The following is a 22,326-nucleotide window of genomic DNA, read 5'->3' on the forward strand; positions in this document are numbered from 1 at the left end:
GCTCTTTTGGTGGAGGACCACTTGAAGACCCACACCAACATTTGTCCACTTTCTTGAGGATATGCAACACTGTCAAAACTAATGGAGTGCCTCCTGACAGTTACAAACTGATGATATTCCCATTTTCTCTCAGAGACAAGGCCACTCAATGGTTGGAATCTTTTCCAAGGGACGGCATCAACAACTGGGATGATTTGGTAACCAAGTTTCTTGCCAAGTTTTACCCACCTCAGAGGATTATAAGGTTGAAGGCTGAGGTACAAACATTTACACAAATGGAGGCTGAACCCATCTATGAGGCATGGGAGAGGTACAAGGCTCTAATCAGGAAATGTCCCCCTGCCATGTTTAATGAGTGGGAGAAGCTGCAGAACTTCTATGAAGGCTTAACACTGAAATCCCAGGAAGCTTTGGATCATTCAGCTGGAGGTTCCTTGCAACTCATGAAAACTGCAGAGGAGGCTCAAGAACTCATTGATATGGTGGCCAACAACCAATATTTCTTTGCTCATCAAAGAGGCCGCCAACCATCACAAAGGAGAGGAGTAATGGAGCTAGAAGGAGTGGATTCAATCCTGGCTCAAAACAAATTAATGCAGCAGCAAATTCAACAACAATTTGAGCAAATGACCAAGAGGATTGATGGCCTCCAAGTTGCAGTAGTTAACACCAGCCAACCATCAGCCACATGGGGGCAAAATGAAGAAATCCAAGAGGAGCAACAGCAGGAACAAGTCCAGTACATGCATTCAAGCCCAAATGAATTCTATGGTGATACCTACAACCCCTCATGGAAAAATCACCCCAACCTCAGATGGAGAGACACTCACAACCAGAACCAACACCCATGGCAGAGGAACTCAAACCAAAACAACCCAAGAAACAACCAAAACTACAACCAGCAGCAGACTAACCAAAACACATACAGAAAACCTCAAAACAACTACCCTAATCTCAACCAGTACCAATCCAATAACCATTCCACCAACCAAAATGTTTACCAACCACCACCCACATCTCACAACCCACCACAAGCACCACCTGAACCTCAAAGACTCACCAACTTAGAGACCTTGATAGAGAAAATGATGAAACACCAGGAAATAACAAACAAAAACCATGAAGCATCATTAAAGAGCCTAGAGAGGCAGATTGGGCAACTCTCCAAGCAAGTATCTGTTGAGAGACCTTCAAACTCACTGCCCAGTGACACAATCCCAAATCCCAAGGAGGAGTGCAAGGCAATACAATTAAGGAGTGGGAGAACATTGATAAGCAACAATGACACTACAAAGAAACAAGCAGAGAACATCAAAGAACCAACAGAGGATGAGAAGCAAGCAAAGGACGATGAGGCTAAGGAGCAAGTTGTGATGTCAAACAAAAGCACTGAGAAACTTAAAGAGAAGGACAACCAGCTACATGGCTCAAAGAAAGTGGCTCAGGGACAGCAGCAAATAGGAAAGAGCATCACACCCCCACTGCCTTATCCCCAGAGGTTCAACAAAGAGGTTAAAGACCAGCATTTTCACAAATTCCTTGAGATTTTTAAGAAGCTGGAAATCAATATTCCCTTGGCTGAAGCACTTGAGAAAATGCCTCTATATGCCAAATTCTTGAAGGAGCTTGTCAACAAGAAAAGAAGCTGGGATGAGAAAGAAACCATAGTGATTACTGAGGAATGCAGGGCCTTGATTCAAAAGGGGCTTCCTCCCAAGCTTGAGGACCCAGGGAGCTTCCTGTTGCCTTGCACCATTGGGGAATTGACCATCACTAAAGCAATGTGCGATCTCGGAGCAAGTATTAACTTAATACCATCCTCCCTGGTGAAAAAGCTGCATATAGAGGAGGTCAAACCAGTACAAATGTCTCTGGAGCTGGTAGATAAGTCAATGGTATACCCCAGGGGTGTAATTGAAAATCTTTTGGTCAAGGTGGACAGTTTTATATACCCTGCTGATTTTGTGGTTCTAGAATCAAACGATGATGATGGTGACTCTGTTATACTGGGAAGGCCATTCTTGGCCACTGCTAGAGCTATCATAGACGTAGAGGAAGGGGAATTAATTCTCAGGATGCATGACCAGAGTGTCACTCTGAAGGTATTACCAGAGGCACAATTTAGCAAGGAGAAGAAAGACTATATGAAAAATGACCAGGAAGGTCACAGCAACATCCCAATGCTAAGGATTGTGCAGACTGATGAAGAAGCCCAAGAGGATATTAGAGTATTAGCCACTGAAAAGAGAGGTCCCCAAGGAAAGCCTACGGCCAGAAAAGAAAGATCAACAAAAGGAAAGATGAAACGCAGAAACAAAGCAAAAAGGGGTTGGAAGAACAGAAAGATTCCAACAGAGGGGCTTTCCAAAGGTGACAAAGTGCAACTGATATATCAACAGCTGGGGGCAAACCAACAAACTGAGGACTACTACACTGTCAGCAACATACTCTCATTAGAGCATGCTGAAATTGAACACCAGGGAACAAAGAAGAGGATCACAGTCAGGGGAGACAAATTGAGGCTCTACAAGCACCAACCACCATAAAAGAAAGCCTCAATGTCAAGCTAGTGACAATAAAAGAGCGCTTGTTGGGAGGCAACCCAACCTGAGGTAGTTTTCTTTTCATAACTTTTTCAATAAGAGTGTTGGATAACTGCTATGTATTGCAAGAGGCTAAGTTTGGTGTTGCACACCAAAAACAATCGAAGGGAGAATGCAGGATGCTAAGTTTGGTGTTCCACCAAAACTTCATTTAAAATTACATTCTAACTTCCTGCACATTGCTAGTTCCAAGCAATCAAACAGATTATTCAAACAACTTAACTGTTTTTGTTTAGTCTCAATTTCATAACCTTTAGCAAGGACACAAAAGTTTGCCCAGAGTTAACCTGTTGAATCAGAAGAAGTAGCAAGGAATTAAGTCTGGGAGTTAACCACCAATTGAAGATACTATGCATCAAGACTCAAAAAGGGGCACAGCAGAAAAGAAGAACAAAAGAAATGCAAACCAATAGGTTGTATCTATACTTAATCTTTGCTGTTGAGAAATACTTTTGATTGATGTCTTGTTAAAGTGTTCATTTAGTTCAAACAGATTCAAATTTCTTTTAAAATAAGTAAGCTAGTCTATGTGTGTGCTTGTGTGTTTACTTTCACTTGACAAGAAGCATGTTTTGTCCCCTGCATCTTTAAGTTCAATAAAAGAAATGTTTGAATGTGAAGCAAGATGATCTCTGTTAGATAGAAGTAGAATAAAAGTAAGTGGTGGTATGTGTGTGATTATATGATAGCTCACTTTTAGTGAATAAAGAGCCAGGATATCTCCTTCTAAGTAAAGAGTGGCCTACTGTCTTTGAATCTCAATTAAAAAAAAAATTCCTTGGTTAGAAAGAAAAACAAAAAGAAAGAAAGAAAAGAGATAGCCAAAAAGTGGCAGAACAAAAGGAAACAAAAAAAAACAAAGCTGGACACCAATAGCTTGAACTTTAAAATATATGCATGTGGTGTCTTTGTACTAGGATCTGCTTGGATTAGTAAGCTCTTAGGAGTGCATCAACACTCGGTGACTTGGGTTAACTAATCCGGGATCATCAGCTGAAAGTCCACTATCAAGAGCAACCTAACTACAAGGCATTTAGTAACCCAAAGAGGTGCTGGGCATCAATGTTTTAAGAAGGAATGTGAGCCAAGTGTCTATGGTGAATAATGTGTCAAGTATAAAGAAAAGGAAATGAACTTGCTACACATGACACTCAAATAAAGCTTATAAACAAAGTAATATCCAAGGATAAAGGAATAATGAGAGGTCATAGCAGTATGTTACTTGAAGCTTGAAGGAGACTTTTTAGGCCTAGGAGTCAATAAGAAGTGAGTATTTACATATCCACACAAAATCCCATGAACTATCAATAATACTCTGCTAGCATGAACATCCTCTTCCATTTCATTCTTTCTTCTTAATAAATCTTTTCTTGCTTGGGGACAAGCAAGCTTTAAGTTTGGTGTTGTGATGACAAGTCATCTTAGCCTATTTTAACTAGTCTTTTTCTTTTGTTTTCATTAGAATTATGCACTTTCTTGAGCTACAAGCAAGCCAATTAGGTAGATTTTCATGTTTCCTTTGATTTAATCAACCATGTATGAATTCATGCTATTTCATGAGGTTTTATACTATAATTGTCACATATTATGAAAGAATGAATATCTCATGATTTTAAGCATAGCTTTGATGTGTTTGGTTGATTAATGATAGGTGAAGAAAGCTTGGAGAAAGGTTGAAGCAAGAAGGAATAGCTAGGAGTAAAGAGAAGACAATGGAATAAGTGAAATTGAACCAGGAAGCAAAAAGCTGGACCTAAAGTTAGCCTCAAACTTTTGCACAAACTTTTGGGTGAAAAGTTAGCCCCAACGTTAGCCCCTAACTTTTGGGCTAACGTTGGAACTTGAAAATCACTCCCTGGGTACCAAAAGTTTGCGCCAACGTTAGCCCCTAACTTTGAGGCTAACGTTGGCACATGAAAATCACCCCTGGGCACCAAAAGTTTGCGCCAATGTTAGCCCCTAACTTTGAGGCTAACGTTGGCATGAGAAAAACACTCCCTGGGCACCAAAAGTTTGCGCCAACGTTAGCCCCTAACTTTGAGGCTAACGTTGGCACATGAAAACTACAAGGGGAGGAGCAAAAGTTTGCGCCAACGTTAGCCCCTAACTTTTGGGCTAACGTTGGCGCCACAAGTGCACCAGGGAAGGCCAACATTGGTGCAAAAGTTAGACCCCTAACTTTTGCACCAACGTGAGTATCAGCAAGTTATGTTGGCTGATATGAAAAGTTGGACCAAAAGTTAGACCCTAACTTTTGCTCCAACTTTTGGTCCAACTTTTGCAAAACTCCAACCCGGTTCAATTGGTTCACTTTGGTTCTTCTCCAAACTTCAAGAGCAATCAACCAAGGCCTCTTTCAACCCAATTCCACCAAGAGCAAAGGCCCAACTCAAGGCTTGAAGATCATTTGAAGAAAGTGTATAAATAGGATAGAATTCAAGTTCTTCGGGGAGCTTTCCCTTTGAATTTTCATAATAGTTTTGGGAGAGCTTTGGATATTAAGTGATCTGTAATTTCTTAGTCTTGGGGAAGGAGAATTCACTTCTCTTCCTCTCAGTTTTATTGCTTTCAATTTCAATTACAATTGTCTTGGATCTTGGGTTGGAGAATTGAAGAAATTCTGTTTCAATCTCAACCTTGGATCTCTCTGCTTTATTTACTGCTTGATTGAATTTCAATTTCTGTTAATTGCTCTTCATCTACTTTCTTTGCAATTTACTTTTCCCTTGCAATTGTTCTTGTTGGATCTAGGAAGGCATTGAGATCTAGACTCGGTTTTCTAGTCTCTGGGTCCTGAGATCTGAACTTTCAATTTCTAATTCTCTGTTTACTATTTTCATATTCATTTACTTTTCTGCTTCAAGATCCGATTTAACCCAAACCCTCTTCTACTTCTCTGCTTGATGCAAATTTACTTTTTCTTGTTTAATTTCTGCAAATCCAAGTCCCAATCCCCTTTACAATTCAAGTCATTTACATTTCTTGCACTTTAAGATCCCGCAATTTACATTTCTTGCATTCTAAGTTTCTGCCATTTAATTTCTTGTTCTTTAAGATTCAGCAATTTATTTCCTGTTCTCTTTAATTCCATGCAATTTAATTTCTGCAAATCACAAAATACTCAACCAAATCTTGATTCGCTTGACTAAATTAACCACTAAGCTAAAATTGCTCAATCCTTCAATCCCTGTGGGATCGACCTCACTCCCGTGAGTTTTTATTACTTGATGCGACCCGGTACACTTGCCGGTTAGATTTGTGTGTTTTGGGAGAAATTCATTTTTCCAACAAAATACTCATCAAGGATCACACTACAAGATTAATATTTATTTGTGGGAATATTTTAGTGGAGGTTTTTAAAAACCTCCCCAATATATTTTATTTATGGAAATTTTAAAAACCCCCACCCATAATTAATTAAAATTCAAAATTTAGGAAACAAATCTCATTTTCCCTTATTTCCGAAATGAAAGGCGTTTAGTTAGCTGAGAGAATGGCTATGGAACCCTAGATTTTCTACTGCCAGGTTCGCCACCGTTTCCGCTGCCGTTTTCATTGCCGGCGTCGTTACCACTGCCGTGTTCATTGCAGTAGAGAGCTTCTGGATCGAGCCACCTCTTCTATCAACGTGTTTTTGGATCAATTCTCTTCTCTATACTATCGCCGCCGCTGCTGCCACCGCAGTTTCCACACCATTGTCACCACAGTTTCTACCGTCGATGTCACCGTAGTTGCCGTGGTACAACGTATTTTCAGATCTGTTCATTCCCGAGCTTCTTCAACGCCGCTTTCTCTCACTCCAATTTCTCCTTTGAACTGCTGCAGGTACTTCTTTTTCTTCTTCTTCCCAATTAATTTGTTGATATTTTTTCTTTGTTAACAATAAATTCTTGCCTCTTCAGTTTTGATGTAACTTCGTATTGATACTCCCTCTTGTTCTGTATTTTTTTTTTATTGTTTTTCATTTGTGTTGATAAAGAATCTTGGAAACGAGGCAGGGAAGACATGATAATTGATAAAAAAAATATTAGAATTATGTTATATTAGTTTATTTTCTAATGGAATATATTTTAGGGTTGTGTTGTTTATTATATTTCAGTATTGCATTGTTCGAACAAACAGGAATTGGAAAGAATGCCAGCCATGTTTGTTTCTTCAATTTCAATCACTTCTCGATTATTTGATTCTTTTTCATGAGGCTTTTTTTTTCTACAAGGAAGATCATTGTTATTTTGTTGAATGTTACTTAATTTATCAACATTTTTCTGAGGATCTTGGGATATTAGCATGCGTGCTTTTTTGCTTCCATGGGTCCATCCCCATCCCAGTGTGTTCACAGGACAATATTAACTTTTAAAGTTGCTGCTTGTTTTCATAAACCGTATTATACACCGTTATAAGATAATTTGTTAGTTAAATCTTATTATATAATAATTATATGTTGTCCCTTTTTCTTTAGTTAATGGACACATGTGTGGTAACTCATGGTTTGGACTAATACCATTTTGACTGTGTTTATGAGACGTGTTGTTTATATGTTTAAAATTGGATGTAAGTTAAAATTGTTTATATGTTTAAAATTTGGTTCAACAAGTGGTAAAAGTTGAGTTGTGTTATGATTAAGAGGAAACCATTTTGGCATTACTGATTTAGATTTAGTGCTTAGGATTATGCTTTATTCTAGTTGCTCTGCTGTTCTTAGGTGATTTGATATAATTGTAACTATTTTTTGAAGAAATTGTTGAGGGACTCCAAACAAAATTCTTTCGGCAGAAGAAATCATGTGAAGATAAAAATAATCATTTTATTTCTTCTTATTACCTTTTTTATTGTTTCCTTCTTACATGGTTTTAATTTCATTAATTGTTAGTACTGATGATGTTATTAATTAATAGTATTTATTTATTAGAGCAGATCTCATATGAGAAGACAGCCACTAATAATAATAGCAGAAGCAGAGTTTTATACTTCACCAATTTCTTACTATTACTTTTGAACAAGTTTGTTGAGGTAACATAAGAATTATGATATCAGTTTTAATATTAGTTTTAATTATTTGTTTGGCTGCAAGTGGGTTTTTTGGTTCCATTCTTCAGGCTGGGTTGCCAGTAGACCAAACTGGTGTATGCCTTGTGTAAATAAAACTTTAAATTAATTCTATTAACAAATCTGTTGTGAACTTATGCACCTTAATTGAAGGAGCTTAAAGTCTCCTGCTAAAATTGGACTGAGGAACTGATTGGTTGGTTGCATCAATTTGAAGTACATATTCCTTTTCTATAATATTTTGAAAGGTGATAATCAGTTTCATTTAAGACTTTAGAAGTTCTTTTAACCAGCATATTCTTCTTATTTTATACACACTGTGTCTTATCTTTCTTCCACTTGCATTACCTTTCTTAATCATAGCTGACTCCACTTGTTGGATAATGCTTGATATCCTTTAGTCCTTTATTACTAACCATATTAGTGTACCTTTATACTTAATTTTTATGTCTCTCATAACTAGAACTTTTTTATCTTAGCGTATTAAGTATTAACAAGCACTAGTATTTTTTATTAGATGCTTGTAACAATAACATATGTATAATATTATTTTAAAAAATATAATATATATGTTGAAGAGTATTTTAAGAAAGAAAATTAAGTATAATGTTATCAAAGAAGCTTTGTCTGTTTGTTTTCCAATTATCACAAAGGATCTAATTTTTAGTCTCACAAACCCATTAGAAAAATATACCTGTAGCTTTGCTTTATGATTGTTCCCTTCTCTTTTTGTTTTATGTTTAATTATTTTTCACTTTCTCCCAATATATATTTATTATTTAATTTTTTAAGTACTACTATGTTGGTAATCAGAATTTCAGGTTCCAGAATCGTGACCTTGGATTTCTCATAATGTACTCAGTTGAAGCCACAATAAACGCGAATTTTGTGGTACCCTCAAGCACCTTAATCGGTTAATAATAATTAATGATGCCTAATACAATAAGCTAAGCTAATTGAGCTACTAGCATATATAAGAAGCAAAAGCATACATTATAGTTTTGAAGTTTGCATGCGCTATATAATAATGTACACAACAAATTAAACTTCCTCTTTGAGTTAGCCATAATTGATTGACAAGATTTTATAGCCATGCTTTTTTCTTTTAATTTACTGATAGCAATGTTCTTTTACTATTTGAGGCACCAATTCAATTATATGGTTAAATTTTGATTTTGAATTTCTTTTTAGTTATTCTTAGTTAATTAGTAAACTAGCTTGCAAGTACTTGTTATTTCTAGATCCTGCAGGACATTGGATATTGCAAAGACTGTCATGAAAGAGAGATCATATGTCTACAGCAAAAAAGACAAGATCATCCATCTTGCCAAAGATGGGAAACTGGAAGAGGTGAGTTTGTAGCTTTAAAATTACTTGGTTTACCATGCAGAAAGCAACTACATGACTTTTAACCTTAAAAAGGTACAGCTTTGAAATTTCTGGTGGGAGGGGGATTTATTTGGAGAAAAATAGAGTTTGATCTGTTTTAATTTTTATGTGGTTGGACAAACCATACTGATTTCTAGGACATTCTCCAATATTTGACTTAGCAGTAGTTATTTCACATTGATAGAGTTGTAAAAACTTTCTCTAGCTCATTCAAGTTTTTTATTGTGTGCTTATTCATGTGATAAGTTGTTTTCCTCATCTACAGTTAAAGGAAACCTAAAACTTCTGATGCCACCACCATAATCATTGGTCGTCTAGGTAATATTTTTTCTGTACTTGCTGGGAGATTTGATACTCAAGTATATTTGTAATTTAGTAGTATAGAATTAAAAGATTGAGAGAAAATGTAGAAAGCTGGGTCTAAAACCTTTTTTGACTGCTTTTGTTCGCTTGAAATCCTATACAGCTGTAATGTAAAAGCATATCTCCCATCTATCTATATAGCTAAAGTGAGTTCACCCTCATATATAGTTTCCCCCTTAATTCATTATTCTCGTTCTATATCTATGCTTATTTATCTATCACAGTTATGTTCTACTTAATAACTGATGCTTTTATTCTTGAGTTTGAGGACTAGTTGTTACTCTAGTTTGGAAAATTCAATATTGAAGTGGGTACTGATTTTATTTCTGGTTTTATTATGCATTTGCTTAGGTTTCTTATGTTTCTGGGATTAAAGTGGGTACTAATTTTTCTCTCACCAGTTTCTTACTATTGCTTTTCAACAAGCGCTTGTTGAGGTAAGATAATAATTATATCCTGTTTTATTTTAAATATGTTAGAAGTCTATTATAGCTTTGTAGTTTATTATGTTAGAAGTCCCATATATATTTTTAGTAGTACACGTCTAGTATTTATTTTTTTCTACTTAAAGTTTAACTAGAAACAATGGATAAATCTTGGATTGCTAAGCCATGAAACTCAGATGAATACATAGTCGGTCTAGAAAACTTGGATTGCATTTCAACATGGAGCAATTGAGAATAGTAAGATAATATGTCCATGTCCAAGTTGTGAGTTTCGCAAATGGCATGCTCGAAAAGATGTTAGAGATCATTTACTTTACAAACCATTCCCTAAGAATTATGTTGTATGGAACTTTCATGGCGAGAAAGAAGTAACCGAATTCTCAACAAGTGCACATGTCATGTGCGAGACATTGGCAACTGAACATCCCCTAGATAACATGGTAAATGATGCTTTCGGGATACATATGGATCAGGAGAGCGGTGAGGATTCAGGCACGGAAGATTTTGTAAATGATGAGCCAAGAGAAAATCGTAAAGACTTTGATGAGTTTCTCAAGGAAGGCAATCAAAAGCTACAGGAAGGAAGCGACTTCACAAAGCTAGAATTCATAGTCAAATTGTATCATATTACAGTCTTGTGTGGACTAAGTGACAAGGCCATTACCATGATACTTGAGTTGGTGAGGGATGCTTTTAGTTGTGTGAATTTGCCTACGACTTTTGATCAGGCAAAGAAACTAATTCAAAAACTAAGTCTTGACTATGTTAAGATAGATGCTTGCCCCAATGATTGTATGTTATTCTAGGATGAAGACCCAAACAACATCCAGCAAACATGCAGTCATTGTGGTGCTTCTAGGTGGAATTCTAAGAAGAAGAAGAAGAAAAAGCAAGCTGCCAAGATTTTGAGATACTTTCCGTTGAAATCAAGGTTGCAAAGATTGTTCATGTGTCGTAAAACTGCAGAGCATATGTTATGGCATGCAACAGCGAAGGGAGAAAATGACAAAATGGTGCATCCAAGAGATGGTGAGGCATGGAAGACTTTTGATTTGACACACAGAGAGTTTGGATTGCAACCTAGAAATGTTCGTTTAGGACTTGCTAGTGATGGTTTCAATCCTTATAGATCAATGAGTTCTACTCATAGCATTTGGCCTGTATTTCTGATTCCATATAATCTTCCTCCTTGGATGTGTATGAAACATACTTCCTTTATCCTGTCAATGGTTATACCTGACAAGCATAGTCCCAGAAATAATATAGACATATATCTTAAACCACTTGTCAGAGAGTTAAAAGAATTATGGGATGAGGGTATGAAAATTTATGATGCATCAGAACATAAAATGTTCAAGATCCATGCAGGTCTTATATGGACAGTTAGTGATTTTCCTAGCCTAAGCATGCTCTCCGGATGAAACACATATACTGGTTTGGCTTGCCCAACTTGTAATTTTGATGCAAAACCTTGTTATCTTAATCATAGCAAAAAATGGTGTTATATAGGTCATCGATGTTTTCTTGGTAGACAACATCGATTCAGGTTAAGTAGAGTTTGTTTTGATGGACACACAGAAGAATGTGATCCCCGGCTAAATTATCAGGATTCAAAATTCTGGCACAAGTAGAAAATCTTGATGTTACATTCGGGAAGAAAGAAAAGTTGAACAAGAAAGGAAAAAGAGGTAGGCAAGCAACTATGTAGTGGAGAAAGAGAAGCATCTTTTTTGAACTTCCATATTGGAAAACCAACTTGTTGCGTCATAACCTTGACTTTATGCACATTGAGAAAAATGTATGCGATAATATTTTGTATACTTTGCTCAATGAGAAATCTAAAGCAAAAGATAATCTCAATGCCCGAAAAGATCTACAAGACATGGGGATAAGGCGTGATCTTTGGCCAGATGATAATGGAAAATATCACCTTGCTTTGTATTCACTAACACGTGATGCTAAAAAGATCTTTCTTGCAACTTTGAAGAATGTTAGGGTGCCCGATGGTTACTCAAGTAATATATCTCGATGTATTGATGAAGCACAACAAAAAATCATTGGACTTAAAGTTCATGACTGTCATATTTTGATTGAGCAGTTGCTTCCGCTAGCAATCCGTAATGTGCTACCAAACCAAGTTACCTCAGTTTTGATTGAGTTTTGCTCATTTTTTAGAATACTTTGTGGTAAGAGTCTAAGTCGTACAGAACTTGATAAGCTCCAAGATCGCATTGTGATTACTATTTGCCATTTGGAAATGTTATTTCCTCCATCATTCTTCATTGTTATGGTGCATCTAACAGTCCATCTTGTTGAGGAAGCAAAACTTGTGGGGCCAGTCCATTATCGATACATGTATCCCATCGAAAGGTACAATAATGCTTTTCCTTTTTAAAATAAAAATCATTTGATGAAATTGTAGTACACTGACAATTCATTCATGTAGGGAATTGGGACACTTGAAGTCCTTTGTACGAAATAAAGCACATCCAGAAGGTTTTATTGCTGAGGGTTATTTAGCTGAAGAGTCTCTTACTTTTTGCTCTCGGTATATTGATGACATGGAGACTAGATTTAACAGGCCTAGTCGTCTTTGTTATGATCCCCCTTATGAAATGTCTTCAGTCTTGCCCAAGTTAGGTACTCCACATGGAGGTCATTCAAACTTCAATTTAACTAAAATAGAGAAGTTGCAAGCTCATCGTTATGTGGTTTTCAATCGCGAAGGTGTGAAACCATATATCAACGCCTTTAGAGACCACATTAGGAGAACTTCAAAAGGAAGAAGACTCTCACCTGCGGAGATAGAAAAGAAAGTTAATAAAGACTTTGTTGATTGGTTTCAAGCATTGGTAAGTGAAAATTCATACTTTATAAAGTATACATTATATATTAGTCAACTAAATAATCTGGACTGATACTTTTTGTTTTACTTCGTAGAGTGTGAATCCAGATAATCCATACGAAATGTCAACTGATATAAAGTTTCTTGCACGAGGCCCAATGATGAATGCAAGGAGATTTTCTGTTTATGACATCAATGGGTATAGTTTTCGAACTTTGACTAGAGAATTTGGTCTTAAGACACAAAATAGTGGAGTATTCTTAGTCTCTAACACACCCTGCATTGCAAGTATTATTGATAGAAATATGAGACAAGCAAATTTGCTATATTATGGCAAGTTAGAAGATATAATTGAACTTAACTACCATGGACAATTTGCTGTTGTTCTTTTTAAATGTAAATGGGCTGACACTACTAGGGACAGAGGTTATAAAAAAGACTATTGAAATTTTAATTGCGTCAATTTCGATAGATTAATTCACACGGGTGAGCGTGAAGAACATGAACCTTATATTGAAGCATCTCAAGCACAAATGGTGTATTATGTTGATGATATGGTAAATAAAGGGTGGAGTATTGCTATGCATGTCAAGCCAAGGGATATGTATGACATGTGTCAAGGAAATGAAGATATAGTGTACGAAAAATGAGCCATATCAAGAGCAAGAACTTGAACAATTATTTGACCCCAATAATGAGTACATCCAATTAGCTACCAATTTATTAGATAGCGATGCTATTGAAGATAATGTAGCTACTAACTTGGCAAGGGATATGTTTGAATGAAAATTTGTTCAAAATTTTACCAAAGGTAACATTTTAAACTTTTTATTTATTATGTGCTTGACATTTTACCAAAAGTTGATGATGTTATTAATTAATAGTATTTATTTATTGGAGCAGATTTCATATGGAAAGACAACCACTAATAATAATAGTAGAGGCAGAGCTTTGTACTGAAGTTGGAATTGTTACCCGAGATATTGTTATCACTATTACCCTTTTTATTAATTAATAGTATTTGTTGCTGTTGAGCTTTTTCTGTGTGCTGCATGCTTTTAATACTCATCATTCCTACTAAGGTACTAAGGTTGAGTCTTACCAATCTATTTTCCTCTCTCTCTCTCTCTCTCTCTCTCTCTCTCTCTGTGGAAGAACGTCTACATACTCATCGTGCTCTCTCTCTCTCTCTCCCCCTCTCTGTGTGGAAGAACCTCTACATACTCATCGTGTTAGATTTTTTCTTGCAGGCACCTCATTGGTTGACATATGACTTCCCACCACAAATCAGGGAGAAATTGAATATTCAATGGGGATCTGATTGGAAGGGTCAAGCACAAAAATGGTAAACAATTGGATCTGCTCAGTCCATATTAAATTATGTTGCTAACAATCCCATACTAGTCAGATAACATTTTATAACCGATGGATGCTTCTAACAACTTTTTAATCCCCTATTCAATGAGTTTATAGAGAGTTATATATAGATATACTTTAAAGCTGTCTGTATTAGTTTGGGGAAGAAGTGATATCTTGGTTTTGGCAATACTATTCTTGATCCCTTGATATTCATAGGTTTCTTTTTAAGTTCACTAGTCAAGATCAAGAAATCAATTATTTGGGTGATGGTACTGAGAAAGCTGAGTTCGGTGAATGGTCATGGCTGCCACCAGAGAAAGTAATTGAGCTTGTGAGTAATGGTGACTGTGATAAACATTTCTTCACCCCAATTTAGAATGTGTGATGCTCTAAGCGAAAATGCACTAAACTGTTTTTATATGTGAGATGGTGCTACTTTTATGTTACTGTTTTTATTTTGAGACTTTTATGTAATTAGATGATGTTGAAATATTAAAATTATTATTTTATTTTACTTTTTAAAGAAAAACAATAGTAGTTATGTAGAACAATATCATATGGAATTATGTTTGGAACATAGAGTTATGTTTTATATTGAGGAATTGTGTTATAAAAGATTTAATTTTTATATTTTAATATTAAAAAATAAATTTTTAATTTGAAAGTATATGAATGAGATGAGATTAATGAATGATTTATAATTAAAAATAAATAATTAATTACAGGATTTGTGGAGGTTTAAAAATTACACAAAATAGTTAATTCTTGTTAAATTAAAAAATCAATTTGTGGAGGTTTTAAACTGCCACAAAAGTGATTTAAAATTGCCACAAAAGTCTAATATAAAACCTTCACTAAACACATACAAAACCCCCCACTGAATAGATTGTGGAGGTTTTTAAAAACCCCCACAAAAGACCTCGTGGTACCTCAAATTTTGGGGGTTTTAGAAACCCCCACAAACCATTTGGTGTGGGTTATAAACCTCCACAAATAAGAAAAAAAAACCTCCACAAATAAACAAAAACCTTGTAGTGTCAAAATGGTGCCCGGAGCTGTATCTTAGATACCATTATTAGAAATTTTGAATTTTAGGGACCAAAACAGCAATTGACATGAATCTCAGAACCAAAATAAGAATTTAGTTGAGTTAGCCCATACCAATTATTTTCCTTACCATTATTGTCTATTATTGTGAAGATTATGAAAATAGAACGAGCCGCTGAATTAATAAAATTAGAAGTTCAAAAGTTTAAAGATTCAACTGAAATTTAACCAAAGTTGAACCAGATATAATAAGATAACATTTTATAATTTTCATTTTTTGATTGTTAAAAAAGCGAATCGGTTCGATTAATTTAATTTTTAACCAATTTGTGGACGGTTTGCTAGTATTCGTTTTTTTTTTTTTCATGAACCAGACCAATTTGGTATTCAGATCCTAGTTGTTCTGGTTGAATTAGTTATTTTTGTTATACTTAACATGATATACAGAAATATATATTTTTCTAAGCAACTTGACACCAAGAACACTTATTGGATGAAACAAAGTTACTGACCTAAATTGTCAATCTGATAGGCAGGAAGCCATCGCTAAAAATTATATCTTCAAAAGTTTTTATTGTTGTCATTGTACACTTTGCATTGTCACATATGAATATCAAAATCATTTTGAAATTAATATTTTTATTGAGAATTAATATGCATAATTTATTTAAAGAAATAATTAAAATATAAACATGTCTTATCACTACAAAGAGGCTGGAAATAATGACGATATTTTAATGTTTTACAGTAGTTTTAATCTGTCACAAAATAAATTATTGGCGTTTTAGGAACCTTCGTCCTTTAAGGCGCGGAAAAAATGTTTTGGCGGCGATCTTCAGCAACTGTTAGTTTTGTGGCCGCTAATTGCTAAGCATGTTCTTAAAAAAAAATCGTGGCCGTTTTTAACCTCCTCTATATTTTAAAAAATATATATAAAAACTAAAGTACTTTGAAAATAACCCATTATTCAACCCAAAAAATATAGTTACCAAAGAAATACTCATCCATTCACTACAAGATTTTTGTTTATTTGTGGAGGTTTTTTCTCCTATTTGTGGAGGTTTATAACCCCACCAGATGGTTTGTGGAGGTTTCCAAACCCCCAAAATTTGAGGTGCCACGAGGTCTTTTGTGGGGGTTTTTAAAAACCTCTATAATCTATTCAGTGGAGGTTTTGTATGTGTTTAGTGGGGGTTATATATTATACTTTTGTGCCAATTTTAAATCACTTTTGTGATGGTTTAAAACCCCCACAAATTGATTTTTTAATTTAACAAAAATTAACTATTTTGTGAGATTTTCAAACCTCCACAAATCTTATAATTATTTATTTATTTTTAATTTTAAATCATTTATTAATCTCATCTCATTTACATATTTTCAAATTAAAAATTTATTTTTTAATATCAAAATTTAAAAACTAACTATTTTATAACAATTCCTCAATATAAGACATAACTCTCTATAAAAAAATTCTCAATGTTAATAGTTTCAAACATAATTACATATGGTATTGTTCTACATAACTATTATTGTTTTTCTTTAAAAAGTAAAATAAAACAACTTCAATATTTCAATATTATCTAATTACATAAAAGTCTCAAAATGAAAATATGAATACAATCCCAAAATACCATTTTTGTGATCCTTTCTTTAGACTCTTCTAGGCACTGCAATTTCCCCTAGTCAGAAGAGAGCAAAAAGAAAAAGCGAAGAAAAAAAAAGATTATGCATGTCGTACCAAAGCTGTTCTGTGATTTTCCTTCTTTACATTTGATGCAGTCATGAAAGTATCTGTTGAACACAAAGTCATATATCAGCCAATAGTGAAGTAGATAAGCACCATTTTTCATTTGAATATAGAACAAGAACATATGATAATTCTGACTTAGAGAAAACTCTAAATCAACTGACCAGAGACCAGAACTAGACCAAATTAAATGTTATATGAGCAGCAAGAGAACACTAAGTGCAGGAGCGCATAATCATATCAAATCTCACCTTAAATTGAGCAAAGGATGCAGCACAATATTAAGGTTAAACATGCTAGTCAATAACTTTCAAACAAGCACAATGAGTGAGAATATGCATACATGGGAAGTATAGAAGGGCCAAAGTATTAATGTTAAACATATCACTGTTATCTCACCTTCAATTGACCAGTGGTATACAGAGGTCTGTGTCACAAGCTCTGCCTCTACCTCTGCCTCTGCTATTATTATTAGTGGCTGCCTTTCCATATGAAATCTGCTCCAATAAATAAATACTTTTAATTAATAACATCATCATCCTTTGGTAAAATGTCAAGCACATAATAAATAAAAAGCTTAAAATGTTACCTTTGGCCACAAACTTAAGTACTAAACTAATTCATCTAATTAACCATTTTGCCGAATATAAGCTAAACTTCTCTGTGCCACAAACTCTTCTACCCCATGCCCATTGTATGTTACTTTCCCTAATTTCTGATTTTTTCATCATCATAACTAACCCAATTATTATCCTTTTTTATTAAACACATATGAACAAGAATATCCATGTGTAATAATTTAATTACTAAAAATTAAAAGGAACTATGGCCTACAATGTATGAACTTATTGTAGCAAAATTTGATTGATTTGCTTACTTTTAAATATTTGCCAAGTTTTCTAGCAAAATGTCAATCAAAGCTAATAGCAATGTGGTCTTCCCTGAGACTGGGGGTCCTAACAACAGAGTCATTCTACAAAACAAACCTCATCATTATACCAGCAATAAAATAATAAATAAATAAATAAAGTTTTATATGGTTCTCGTGGGTGTACTTTTTAGCAATAACAAAATAAATAAAAAATAGAGAAAAAAAACAAAAGAAAATAATAATAAAATAATCATTCACCTTTTAGCAGTATCTTCAAGGCTTTTATCACTCTTTTCATGTTGAGGGTCATTTGTTACACCCTGGGTACTTCTACCTAGATTTTCTCCAACAGTATTATCTGACTCAGTGGTGTGCATCAGAGATGAAGGCTCTAAATGCAAGTCAACTCCATCAGAATCCATATATATTACCTTATCATTGGTTTTATAGCCATGCTATCAGTAGATGCATGAGCATTTTCAACATTGCTAGCTTTAGGCATTTTAGCACCTGCATTGTCACTTTCTTCTGCTGTAACTACTTTTTCCCTAAGGTTCTTGTTGGAAGAAGTATCTCTTTTTATTAAGCTTGGATCAAGATTGAAGTTATCCAACCTATGCCAATAGAAGGCGTGTAAATATGATAATACATTTGAACCTTCAAAACACTCATACTACCATAGCTGAAGCCAACAATAACATTGTTCCACATCAGATGATTATTGTCTTGAGTACTTTGGCACTTACTCATTAAAATCAAAGCTGAAATTAAATGCATTTTCTTTTCCTGCTTTTCCACCACCAGAAGATTCTCCTTTTTTGTCCTTAGATTGGGAAGACTTTTTAGGTGTGCATGCAAAATCAAGGTCAGACATGTCCATCTTAAATGATGATATGTTTTTGAACTCACCATCCAAATTAAAATTCATGTCCCTACAGCAAGAGAGTGTTTCTTATAAATAAATAGGTGCTACTAATTCACATTTGCATATATGTATATCCTGCCTTTAGTGAAATAAAAAATTTAATGTATCATATAACCCTTCTCTAGTATAAATATTAAACACAAACATCTTATCAGTCAATTGGAACATTTAAAATGAAGAATGTTTCAGAATGAAACCAATAACAGCATCCTTTGACTTCATATTTCACTTTGCCAAAATCAAACTCTAAAATTCAAGAAGACTCACAGTTTCTCAAAGTCAAATGTCTTTTTCTTCCCTTTAGAAATAGAGTCAAAGCCAAAATCCATTGCATCATCATCTGCCATTGACATGGTTTTCCATGAACTAAGAAATTCCTTTCTAATGTCTTCATCTGTCAGAAATGAAAAACAAATAATGATAAAAGAAAACTCATGTAACATAATATCTCTAAGAATCTTGCATCGATAATATAATAGGTTAGATCCTTAATGAAGTGCAAAAAACTGCGTATGGAAACAGTGAAGAACTTAAGTCCTATATATCTGAACTATTATTGCAACAGAACTGAGGAGGCAAGACAGAGAAGAAATTTATCATTAACAAAGAAGAAATATCAGTAAATTAACATGGAAGAAGAAAAAAAAGAAGTATCAGCGGTAGTCCAAAGGAGAAATCAGAGTGAGAGAAAGCGGCGTTGAAGAAGAAGATCGGGAGTATAGAGAGACAACGGCGGAAATTGTGGCGGCAACGGCGGCGGAAACTGCGGTGACAACAATGACAGCAACGATAGTATAAAGAGACAGATCTGAAAACGCATTGATAAGATAGGTGGCTCGATCCAGAAGCTCTCTACTGCAACGAACATGGCAGTGGTAATGGCGCCAGCGGCGAAAACGGCAGCGAGAACGGTGGCGAAAATGGCGATAGAAAATTTAGGGTTTGAGGCGCCGTTCTCTTCTCCATGAACCTGCCTCTCGTTTCTGCGATTAGGGGAAATTATATTTTGGGGGAGAATTTTATATTTTAATTTTGAATTAATTATTAGTGGAGGTTTTTTAAATTGTCATAAATAAAATATATTGTAGAGGTTTTTAGAGACCCCCACTAAAATACTCCCAAAATTAAATATTAATCTTGTAGTGATTTGTAGCTTTGTATATTAATTATTAACCTTTGGTCCTCATGATTATCCTTCAAAGCTAGTTCTAATATACCTAATAAACCACTAATAGATCAAGACAAATCGTAATAAAACAAATTTATTTACAAATTTTCCAAAAACAAAACTCACTAAAAAATAAATCTACCAAATGTAATTTCTTTTTTTCCCTCATTCAAATCTCTAGTTATAATAAATGCTTGAATAGATGTTTAATTCATTTTCATCAAATATGTTAACAGATATAGATAAAAATCATTTGTAACTTGCAAGCCTATAAATCTATCATTTTGTTTTATGATAAAAAAATAATTTTATTTTCATACCGATTCACATTTAATGTATCTTTTGGAATAAGAATGGCCATGTTTAAAAGATGCACGTTTCCTCAAAAATTTTATATAAAATATAGTAGAAATTTTCATGCAGAAGGAAAAATGTTTTATAGTTTTCAAAACGCGATATTTATATGATGTTTTTAAATCGTACTTACTCAGAATACGCTAGTTAGAATGTCGCATTCTTCGTTCACTAACTAAAACAACTCCAATTAACCTGTTGCTTTTTCTGTTGGAGATGGCCTGCGAAATACGCGCCATGTGTGTGCCTTCTTTCTCCTTGTTCACAACTGATGCATACTTCTCCTCTTCCATGGGCACATTTGGCGTCTTTGCTCCACCTGCACACAGCAGGAATCTGTCCAAAAAGAAAAAAAAATCAAACGTTAAATTGAAACTCTCTGAAAAGTATTGAAATTTTCAAAAAATAAATAATGGGCTAATAAAAAAATGGTTAGAGAAGTGAGTATATAAAGACTGAGTAGAAAAGGAGTTGGAGCATAAGAATAGCGAATTTGTTTTGGGTAGAAGAAATATGCAGAGTGTGTTTTAGTGTGAGAAAGTTTTTTATTAATTAAAATTAGTGTGTGAGAATATATTAATTTTATATTAAGTATATTTTTTGGTGTAAATAAATTTAAATAATGCTCCCTTGATGTCATAATAAACGCGATATAACGATAGAAGTAGAACAACATATTGTTAAACTAGTGTGTGAAATTGAAGAAATATTTTATATGTTTTTTTTATATTATCAGTATTATTCTAGATATAATTTAGAAATTATTATTTAAATTTTTTTATGTCAGTATTGTAACATCCTAACTATCAAAAAGTCATGTTTCCAGCTGCGCCACTCTGATAGCTTGGGTATTACAACGACTCTTAAAATATTTAATGCTAAAATTTGAGCCTGTTTAAAACTTAAACCTTATTTTTCAAAAGACTGTTTAAAGCATAATATAAATCCATACGTACAACCATATACATATACATAGTAGTAACTTACAAAATTTACATAGAACAAAACCTATCCCTCTTACAAATAGTGAAAAGTTAAAGGCAAGGGAAAAATAATATCTAAAGCAATACAAAAATATCATGTAAACAGAAAATGAAATAAACTCTTCTGAACTCCGTCGTCTATATCCTGGAAAAGAAAAGACCTGTAGGGGAGTGAAAACATCGTCCTTGCTGGTTTTCACTATAAGGTTAGAGAATTGCTATAATAAAATACGTAGAATAAAACTGTTTTCAAAACTACAGTGATTAATAGCTGCCTTATGTATCTTTTCCAAACCAAAGATTCATATTAAAAAAAATCCGAAATCCTTTTTAAAAGTCTTCCCTAGACGGTATGAATGACCAAGCTATTCCAAGCATAGGTTTATTAAGTCTATACTGAACCAGTTTAATTTTTCATACTTTTCTAAACCAGAAACACAAACCAAACACGGCCTTCGGCCCATCACCAAAAATCATTCACGGCCATAGGCCCAAACAATTCAATCAACAGCCAATCCACCACATTCCAACCAATTTTCAGTCACAAACACAAGTAAGAAGGTTCAAACACAATCAAGCAGTTACATCAAGTAGAGCAATTAGCAATTAAATATAATTATTCACATAGCCAAACCAATTACAATATGCACACCCAAATAATGTCACATAGATGCATATGATGAATGCGTGTCCTATAGCTGATGATATCATCTGTCGGTTATATAGCTAACCTGACACGTCCTAGTAGCTAACTATGGACTGAAACACCCATTGCGGAACAAGTGAGTTTGAGCTACAACCCCCTTGCTACTACCTGCATAACCCAGAGCCAGTGGAACAACCACTACTGCGGCTACTACCTAGACGGGTGTTTAAAAGCTCAACCTGGAGCAAGCGGAATAATCCACTACTGCTGCTACTACCCAGGCGTCACAATTACTAACTTGGAGCAAGTAGAACGAACCACAATCCTTGCTACTCCCCAAGATCTCAAACATACATTCATTCTGTCCAAATCAATCATCATTATTATCAAATCTCAAGCATTGACTTGGAGCAAGCGGGACGAACCACAATCCTTGCTATTACCCAGGTATCTCAATGCCATATATCACTTTTTTCTCAAATCACTTTACCTTGAAACTAAAAATCCTTTCTCTTTATAGAATTCTTTTCC

At 34.6% G+C, this 22,326-nt stretch overlaps 1 protein-coding gene and 1 pseudogene across 1 annotated transcript; one reads left to right on the forward strand and one right to left on the reverse strand.

Moving 5' to 3' along the window:
- The first annotated feature begins 9,986 nt into the window (after positions 1-9,986).
- Positions 9,987-14,427, forward strand: LOC107611906 (uncharacterized; annotated as a pseudogene).
- Positions 14,428-18,146: 3,719 nt separating this feature from the next.
- On the reverse strand, positions 18,147-18,997 carry LOC148547849 (uncharacterized protein At4g18490-like). The gene is made up of 3 exons (XM_088496447.1): positions 18,912-18,997; positions 18,466-18,651; positions 18,147-18,333 (listed from the first exon to the last, which is right to left on the reverse strand). Exons 1-3 carry the CDS (start codon positions 18,995-18,997, stop codon positions 18,147-18,149), a joined length of 459 nt encoding a protein of 152 aa, XP_088352573.1.
- Between the last annotated feature and the right edge of the window lie 3,329 nt (positions 18,998-22,326).

The sequence above is a fragment of the Arachis ipaensis genome, chromosome B8 (genome assembly GCF_059453495.1).
Source record: "Arachis ipaensis isolate K30076 ecotype BB chromosome B8, ASM5945349v1, whole genome shotgun sequence".
In the NCBI taxonomy this organism is placed as follows: Eukaryota; Viridiplantae; Streptophyta; class Magnoliopsida; order Fabales; family Fabaceae; genus Arachis; species Arachis ipaensis.